This window comes from Oncorhynchus nerka, linkage group LG19 (genome assembly GCF_034236695.1).
Source record: "Oncorhynchus nerka isolate Pitt River linkage group LG19, Oner_Uvic_2.0, whole genome shotgun sequence".
Taxonomy (NCBI): domain Eukaryota; kingdom Metazoa; phylum Chordata; class Actinopteri; order Salmoniformes; family Salmonidae; genus Oncorhynchus; species Oncorhynchus nerka.
This window is the reverse complement of record NC_088414.1, coordinates 51,340,321-51,349,808: the sequence shown is the minus strand read 5'-3', so window position 1 is coordinate 51,349,808 and position 9,488 is coordinate 51,340,321. Positions and strand designations below refer to the sequence as shown.

The 9,488-nt window shown below is 44.9% G+C and overlaps 1 protein-coding gene across 1 annotated transcript; it reads left to right on the top strand.

Annotated features, from left to right (window-relative positions):
• The first annotated feature begins 1,391 nt into the window (after nt 1–1,391).
• Nucleotides 1,392–4,077, top strand: hspb2 (heat shock protein, alpha-crystallin-related, b2). Its single transcript, XM_065005070.1, has 2 exons — nt 1,392–1,543; nt 3,866–4,077. The coding sequence occupies exons 1-2, from the start codon at nt 1,447–1,449 to the stop codon at nt 4,075–4,077; spliced, it is 309 nt and encodes a 102-aa protein (XP_064861142.1). The 5' UTR covers nt 1,392–1,446.
• The last annotated feature ends 5,411 nt before the right edge of the window (nt 4,078–9,488 follow it).

The following is a 9,488-nucleotide window of genomic DNA, read 5'->3' as shown; positions in this document are numbered from 1 at the left end:
CGCGTCGCGGAATTCATGCAAAAACAAGCTCAGTATTTATATCTAACGAAGAGTGGTTATTTTTGTTGTTGTAAAAAAACAAACCGAGTGTTTCCAGCATACAGTGTTCAGCATACAGTGTTCAGCATACAGTGTCCAGCTGTTATTAGTCTGTTGTTAGTCAGTTAGTCTGCTATTAGTCTGTTATTAGTCTGTTATTAGTCTGTTGTTAGTCAGTGTCCAGTCTGTTATTAGTCTGCTAGTGTCTGTTATTAGTCTGTTATTAGTCAGTGTCAATATACTTGTTAGCCTGTTGTTAGTCTGTTATTAGTCTGTTGTTAGTCTGTTATTAGTCTGTTATTAGTCTGTTGTTAGTCTGTTATTAGTCTGTTGTTAGTCTGCTATTAGTCTGTTATTAGTCTGTTATTAGTCTGTTGTTAGTCTGTTATTAGTCTGTTATTAGTCTGCTTTTAGTCTGTTATTAGTCTGCTATTAGTCTGTTATTAGTCTGTTGTTAGTATGTTATTAGTCTGCTATTAGTCTGTTATTAGTCTGTTATTAGTCTGTTATTAGTCTGTTATTAGTCTGCTATTAGTCTGTTATTAGTCTGTTATTAGTTATTAGTCTGTTATTAGTCTGTTATTAGTTATTAGTCTGTTATTAGTCTGTTATTAGTCTGTTATTAGTTATTAGTCTGTTATTAGTCTGTTATTAGTCTGCTTTTAGTCTGTTATTAGTCTGCTATTAGTCTGTTATTAGTCTGTTATTAGTCTGTTATTAGTCTGCTATTAGTCTGTTATTAGTCTGTTATTAGTCTGTTGTTAGTATGTTATTAGTCTGTTATTAGTCTGTTATTAGTCTGCTATTAGTCTGCTATTAGTCTGTTATTAGTCTGTTATTAGTCTGTTATTAGTCTGCTATTAGTCTGTTATTAGTCTGTTATTAGTTATTAGTCTGTTATTAGTCTGTTATTAGTTATTAGTCTGTTATTAGTCTGTTATTAGTTATTAGTCTGTTATTAGTCTGCTATTAGTTATTAGTCTGTTATTAGTCTGCTATTAGTCTGTTATTAGTCTGCTATTAGTCTGTTATTAGTCTGTTTTTAGTCTGTTGTTAGTATGTTATTTGTCTGCTATTATTCTGTTATTAATCTGTTGTTAGTCTGTTATTAGTCTGTTGTTAGTCTGTTGTTAGTCTGTTATTAGTCTGTTATTAGTCTGTTATTAGTCTGTTGTTAGTCTGCTATTAGTCTGTGTATGAGCTAAATGGAGTAGAATGTGTGTGTGTACTCTATTTGCAGCCTTTTTATCAATCTCCGTGGAGCGAAACATTCTTTTGGATAAACTCCCCCTGTTCCCTCTCCTCTCCCTGTCCTCGTTCATACCCTCACTCTCTATCCCCTTACTCACTCCCTCCCTCCCTCCATCTGCCTCACTCTCTCTTTCTCCTTCTGTCAGTCATTGAGTCATGATGGCGGAGCGGACGGTGCCTCATGCATATCCCATGAGTACTCAGTGTGAACTGAACTCTCCCAGAAGGATCTACGACCAGAACTTTGGAGAGGGTAGGAACCTCTCCCTCTCTCTGTCGCTTTCTGTCTGTCTCTCTGTCGCTCTCTGTCTGTCTTTGTCTCTCTGTGTGTTTTTAAATCAGAGGTGTATTTAGTTTGTGATCTAGCGAAAGCTACGCTATAAAACTATCACTGGATCACTGTCTGTAGCTAACATGCTATATCTCAGTACTAGTAATGAGTGTGTGTGTGTGTGTGTGTGTGTGTGTGTCACTAGTCACTATAAATCCAAAACAAACAGAGGTGAATGCCCAATATTGTTTTCCCCTGAACTAGGGAACCCCGCTCCTCAGAAGGACTTGATGTATAAATAGAACGTCCAGCTGAACAGGGTTCCATAATAACCTATGGCAGCCTGGAACACACTGCATACAAGCCTGCATAGAGACTGGGTATGGAACACACACGCAGGGCTGTAAAGCCTGCATAGAGACTGGGTATGGAACACACACGCAGGGCTATAAAGCCTGCATAGAGACTGGGTATGGAACACACACGCAGGGCTGTATAAAGCCTGTATAGAGACTGGGTATGGAACACACACGCAGGGCTGTAAAGCCTGCATATAGACTGGGTATGGAACACACACGCAGGGCTGTAAAGCCTGCATAGAGACTGGGTATGGAACACACACGCAGGGCTGTAAAGCCTGCATAGAGACTGGGTATGGAACACACACGCAGGGCTGTATAAAGCCTGCATAGAGACTGGGTATGGAACACACACTCAGGGCTGTAAAGCCTGTATAGAGACTGGGTATGGAACACACACGCAGGGCTGTAAAGCCTGCATAGAGACTGGGTATGGAAAAGCATGTCTGATTAGAGGAGAGGCAGAAAAATAACAGGGGTGAGTTTCTCCTAAGCCTTGTAGCCAGAGGTATGTTTTCAGACCCACACACCATCCTAGAACAGCTGCATAGAGACTGGGATAACTAACAAACTAATCTGATTTCCCCCAGCCCAGAGAAAATCAAACTACTGTGAGTTTTACCCCCCAGCCCTGAGAGAACTATCAAACTACTGTAAATCTCTTCCTCCCCAGCCCTGAGAGAACTATCAAACTACTGTAAATCTCTTCCCCCCCAGCCCTGCACTGAGAACTATCAAACTACTGTAAATCTCTTACCCCCCCCAGCCCTGAGAGAACTATCAAACTACTGTAAATCTCTTCCCCCCAGCCCTGAGAGAACTATCAAACTACTGTAAATCTCTTTCCCCCCAGCCCTGAGAGAACTATCAAACTACTGTAAATCTCTTACCCCCCCCAGCCCTGAGAGAACTATCAAACTACTGTAAATCTCTTCCTCCCCAGCCCTGAGAGAACTATCAAACTACTGTAAATCTCTTCCCCCAGCCCTGAGAGAACTATCAAACTACTGTAAATCTCTCCCCCCAGCCCTGAGAGAACTATCAAACTACTGTAAATCTCTTTCCCCCAGCCCTGAGAGAACTATCAAACTACTGTAAATCTTTTCCCCCAGCCCTGAGAGAACTGTCAAACTTAAATATATTTCCCCAGCCCTGAGAGAACTATCCCAGCTTCCCCCAGCCCTGAGAGAACTATCAAACTACTGTAAATCTCTTCCCCCAGCCCTGAGAGAACTGTCAAACTACTGTAAATATATTTCCCCCAGCCCTGAGAGAACTATCAAACTACTGTAAATATATTTCCCCCAGCCCTGAGAGAACTATCAAACTACTGTAAATCTCTTCCCCCAGGCTGAGAGAACTATCAAACTACTGTAAATCTCTTTCCCCCAGCCCTGAGAGAACTATCAAACTACTGTAAATCTCTTCCCCCCCAGCCCTGAGAGAACTATCAAACTACTGTAAATCTCTTTCCCCCAGCCCTGAGAGAACTATCAAACTACTGTAAATCTCTTTCCCCCAGCCCTGAGAGAACTGTCAAACTACTGTAAATATATTTCCCCCAGCCCTGAGAGAACTATCAAACTACTGTAAATCTCTTCACCCCCCAGCCCTGAGAGAACAATCAAACTACTGTAAATCTCTTCCCCCCCAAGCCCTGAGAGAACTATTAAACTACTGTAAACCTTGACTCCTCCCCATCTGATTCTATTATCTAACTCCTCCCACATCTATATGATTCTATTATCTAACTCCTGACCCAGGTATATGATTCTATTATTTGACTCCTCCCGCAGCTATATGATTCTATTACTTGACTCCTCCCCATCTATATGATTCTATTATCTGACTCCTCCCACATCTATATGATTCTATTATCTGACTCCTCCCCCAGCCTATTATTTGCTCCCAGCTATATGATTCTGATATCTGACTCCTCCCCCAGCTCTTACCCCCCAGGACCTCCTCACCCCCACCCTGTACCATGGTTACTATGTCCGTCCAAGAATCACCAAGCAGCTAGGGCGGGGCTTCTCTGATATAGAGGCGGAGCCAGGGAAGTGGACGGTTCGATTGGACGTGTGTCAGTTCACTCCTGATGAAGTCACCGTTCGCACTGTCGACAACCTACTGGAGGTAAAGACTTCTAACCCCTGACCTCTAAAGAAATGGTTGATGGACATCAACAAATTAATACATACCATATGAAACACAACATAAAGTATCACACGTAATGGAGTGTCTCTGATTTACTTACAGAATAATATGAAATGCTGTAAGACCAGGTGGCTTTGAATGAACTTATTAGTGGTTGTCCCAGTGTTGGCCACTCTAGTCAACTTATTAGTGGTTGTCAGTGTTGGCCACTCTGGTCAACTTATTAGTGGTTGTCTTAGTGTTGGCCACTCTAGTCAACTTAGTGGAGTCCCAGTGTTGGCCACTCTGGTCAACTTATTAGTGGTTGTCCCAGTGTTGGCCACTCTAGTCAACGTATTGTGTCCCAGTGTTGGCCACTCTAGTCAACTTATTGAGTCCCAGTGTTGGCCACTCTGGTCAACTTATTAGTGGTTGTCCCAGTGTTGGCCACTCTAGTCAACTTATTGAGTCCCAGTGTTGGCCACTCTGGTCAACTTATTGAGTGGTTGTCCCAGTGTTGGCCACTCTAGTCAACTTATTAGTGGTTGTCCCAGTGTTGGCCACTCTGGTCAACTTATTGAGTCCCAGTGTTGGCCACTCTAGTCAACTTATTGAGTGGTTGTCCCAGTGTTGGCCACTCTAGTCAACTTATTAGTGGTTGTCCCAGTGTTGGCCACTCTAGTCAACTTATTGAGTGGTTGTCCCAGTGTTGGCCACTCTAGTCAACTTATTGAGTGGTTGTCCCAGTGTTGGCCACTCTAGTCAACTTATTAGTGGTTGTTTTAGTGTTGGCCACTCTAGTCAACTTATTGAGTGGTTGTCCCAGTGTTGGCCACTCTAGTCAACTTATTGAGTGGTTGTCTTAGTGTTGGCCACTTTAGTCAACTTATTAGTGGTTGTCTTAGTGTTGGCCACTCTGGTCAACTTATTAGTGGTTGTCCCAGTGTTGGCCACTTTGGTCAACTTATTAGTGGTTGTCTTAGTGTTGGCCACTCTGGTCAACTTATTAGTGGTTGTCCCAGTGTTGGCCACTCTGGTCAACTTATTAGTGGTTGTCCCAGTGTTGGCCACTCTGGTCAACTTATTAGTGGTTGTCCCAGTGTTGGCCACTCTAGTCAACTTATTGAGTGGTTGTCCCAGTGTTGGCCACTCTAGTCAACTTATTGAGTGGTTGTCCCAGTGTTGGCCACTTTGGTCAACTTATTGAGTGGTTGTCCCAGTGTTGGCCACTTTGGTCAACTTATTGAGTGGTTGTCCCAGTGTTGGCCACTCTAGTCAACTTATTGAGTGGTTGTCCCAGTGTTGGCCACTCTAGTCAACTTATTGAGTCCCAGTGTTGGCCACTCTAGTCAACTTATTGAGTGGTTGTCCCAGTGTTGGCCACTCTAGTCAACTTATTGAGTCCCAGTGTTGGCCACTCTAGTCAACTTATTGAGTGGTTGTCCCAGTGATGGCCACTCTAGTCAACTTATTGAGTGGTTGTCTTAGTGTTGGCCACTCTAGTCAACTTATTGAGTCCCAGTGTGGGTCAACTTATTGTCCCAGTGTTGGCCACTCTGGTCAACTTATTGAGTGGTTGTCCCAGTGTTGGCCACTCTAGTCAACTTATTGAGTCCCAGTGTTGGCCACTCTAGTCAACTTATTGAGTGGTTGTCCCAGTGTTGGCCACTCTGGTCAACTTATTGAGTGGTTGTCCCAGTGTTGGCCACTCTAGTCAACTTATTAGTGGTTGTCCCAGTGTTGGCCACTCTAGTCAACTTATTGAGTGGTTGTCCCAGTGTTGGCCACTCTAGTCAACTTATTGAGTGGTTGTCCCAGTGTTGGCCACTCTAGTCAACTTATTAGTGGTTGTCCCAGTGTTGGCCACTCTAGTCAACTTATTGAGTGGTTGTCCCAGTGTTGGCCACTCTAGTCAACTTATTGAGTGGTTGTCCCAGTGTTGGCCACTCTAGTCAACTTATTGAATCCCAGTGCCACTCTAGTCAACTTATTGAGTGGTTGTCCCAGTGTTGGCCACTCTGGTCAACTTATTAGTGGTTGTCCCAGTGTTGGCCACTCTGGTCAACGTATTGAGTCCCAGTGTTGGCCACTCTAGTCAACTTATTGAGTCCCAGTGATGGCCACTCTGGTCAACTTATTAGTGGTTGTCCCAGTGTTGGCCACTCTGGTCAACGTATTGAGTCCCAGTGTTGGCCACTCTAGTCAACTTATTGAGTCCCAGTGTTGGCCACTCTAGTCAACTTATTGAGTCCCAGTGTTGGCCACTCTAGTCAACTTATTGAGTCCCAGTGTTGGCCACTCTAGTCAACTTATTGAGTGGTTGTCCCAGTGTTGGCCACTCTAGTCAACTTATTAGTGGTTGTCCCAGTGTTGGCCACTCTAGTCAACTTATTGAGTGGTTGTCCCAGTGTTGGCCACTCTAGTCAACTTATTAGTGGTTGTCCCAGTGTTGGCCACTTTGGTCAACTTATTAGTGGTTGTCCCAGTGTTGGCCACTCTAGTCAACTTATTGAGTGGTTGTCCCAGTGTTGGCCACTTTGGTCAACTTATTAGTGGTTGTCCCAGTGTTGGCCACTCTAGTCAACTTATTGAGTGGTTGTCCCAGTGTTGGCCACTCTAGTCAACTTATTGAGTGGTTGTCCCAGTGTTGGCCACTCTAGTCAACTTATTGAGTGGTTGTCCCAGTGTTGGCCACTCTAGTCAACTTATTGAGTGGTTGTCCCAGTGTTGGCCACTCTGGTCAACTTATTGAGTGGTTGTCCCAGTGTTGGCCACTTTGGTCAACTTATTAGTGGTTGTCCCAGTGTTGGCCACTTTGGTCAACTTATTAGTGGTTGTCCCAGTGTTGGCCACTCTGGTCAACTTATTGAGTGGTTGTCCCAGTGTTGGCCACTCTAGTCAACTTATTGAGTGGTTGTCCCAGTGTTGGCCACTCTGGTCAACTTATTAGTGGTTGTCCCAGTGTTGGCCACTCTAGTCAACTTATTAGTGGTTGTCCCAGTGTTGGCCACTCTAGTCAACTTATTGAGTGGTTGTCCCAGTGTTGGCCACTCTAGTCAACTTATTGAGTGGTTGTCCCAGTGTTGGCCACTCTAGTCAACTTATTGAGTCCCAGTGTTGGCCACTCTAGTCAACTTATTAGTGGTTGTCCCAGTGTTGGCCACTCTAGTCAACTTATTAGTGGTTGTCCCAGTGTTGGCCACTCTAGTCAACTTATTGAGTGGTTGTCCCAGTGTTGGCCACTCTAGTCAACTTATTGAGTCCCAGTGTTGGCCACTCTGGTCAACTTATTGAGTGGTTGTCCCAGTGTTGGCCACTCTAATCAACTTATTAGTGGTTGTCCCAGTGTTGGCCACTCTGGTCAACTTATTGAGTGGTTGTCCCAGTGTTGGCCACTCTGGTCAACTTATTGAGTCCCAGTGTTGGCCACTCTAGTCAACTTATTGAGTGGTTGTCCCAGTGTTGGCCACTCTAGTCAACTTATTGAGTGGTTGTCCCAGTGTTGGCCACTCTAGTCAACTTATTGAGTGGTTGTCCCAGTGTTGGCCACTCTAGTCAACTTATTGAGTGGTTGTCCCAGTGTTGGCCACTCTAGTCAACTTATTGAGTCCCAGTGTTGGCCACTCTAGTCAACTTATTGAGTGGTTGTCCCAGTGTTGGCCACTCTAGTCAACTTATTGAGTGGTTGTCCCAGTGTTGGCCACTCTAGTCAACTTATTGAGTGGTTGTCCCAGTGTTGGCCACTCTAGTCAACTTATTGAGTCCCAGTGTTGGCCACTCTAGTCAACTTATTGAGTCCCAGTGATGGCCACTCTAGTCAACTTATTGAGTCCCAGTGATGGCCACTCTAGTCAACTTATTGAGTCCCAGTGTTGGCCACTCTAGTCAACTTATTGAGTCCCAGTGTTGGCCACTCTAGTCAACTTATTGAGTCCCAGTGTTGGCCACTCTAGTCAACTTATTGAGTCCCAGTGTTGGCCACTCTAGTCAACTTATTGAGTGGTTGTCCCAGTGTTGGCCACTCTAGTCAACTTATTGAGTCCCAGTGTTGGCCACTCTAGTCAACTTATTGAGTCCCAGTGTTGGCCACTCTAGTCAACTTATTGAGTCCCAGTGTTGGCCACTCTAGTCAACTTATTGAGTCCCAGTGTTGGCCACTCTAGTCAACTTATTGAGTCCCAGTGATGGCCACTCTGGTTGTCCCAGTGTTGGCCACTCTAGTCAACTTATTAGTGAGTCCCAGTGTTGGCCACTCTAGTCAACTTATTGAGTGGTTGTCCCAGTGTTGGCCACTCTAGTCAACTTATTGAGTGGTTGTCCCAGTGTTGGCCACTCTGGTCAACTTATTGAGTCCCAGTGTTGGCCAGTGTTGGCCACTCTAGTCAACTTATTGAGTGGTTGTCCCAGTGTTGGCCACTCTGGTCAACTTATTGAGTCCCAGTGTTGGCCACTCTAGTCAACTTATTGAGTGGTTGTCCCAGTGTTGGCCACTCTAGTCAACTTATTGAGTGGTTGTCCCAGTGTTGGCCACTCTAGTCAACTTATTGAGTGGTTGTCCCAGTGTTGGCCACTCTAGTCAACTTATTGAGTGGTTGTCCCAGTGTTGGCCACTCTGGTCAACTTATTGAGTGGTGTCCCAGTGTTGTCCCAGTGTTGGCCACTCTAGTCAACTTATTGAGTGGTTGTCCCAGTGTTGGCCACTCTGGTCAACTTATTGAGTGGTTGTCCCAGTGTTGGCCACTCTGGTCAACTTATTGAGTCCCAGTGTTGGCCACTCTAGTCAACTTATTGAGTGTTGGGTTGTCCCAGTGTTGGCCACTCTAGTCAACTTATTGAGTGGTTGTCCCAGTGTTGGCCACTCTGGTCAACATATTGAGTGTTGTCCCAGTGTTGGCCACTCTAGTCAACTTATTGAGTCCCAGTGTTGGCCACTCTAGTCAACTTATTGTCCCAGTGTGGTTGTCCCAGTGTTGGCCACTCTGGTCAACTTATTAGTGGTTGTCCCAGTGTTGGCCACTCTAGTCAACTTATTAGTGGTTGTCCCAGTGTTGGCCACTCTAGTCAACTTATTAGTGGTTGTCCCAGTGTTGGTCACTCTAGTCAACGTATTGAGTCCCAGTGTTGGCCACTCTAGTCAACTTATTGAGTGGTTGTCCCAGTGTTGGCCACTCTAGTCAACTTATTGAGTGGTTGTCCCAGTGTTGGCCACTCTGGTCAACTTATTGAGTCCCAGTGTTGGCCACTCTAGTCAACTTATTGAGTCCCAGTGTTGGCCACTCTAGTCAACTTATTGAGTCCCAGTGTTGGCCACTCTAGTCAACTTATTTGGTTGTCCCAGTGTTGGCCACTCTAGTCAACTTATTGAGTCCCAGTGATGGCCACTCTAGTCAACTTATTGAGTCCCAGTGTTGGCCACTCTGGTCAACTTATTG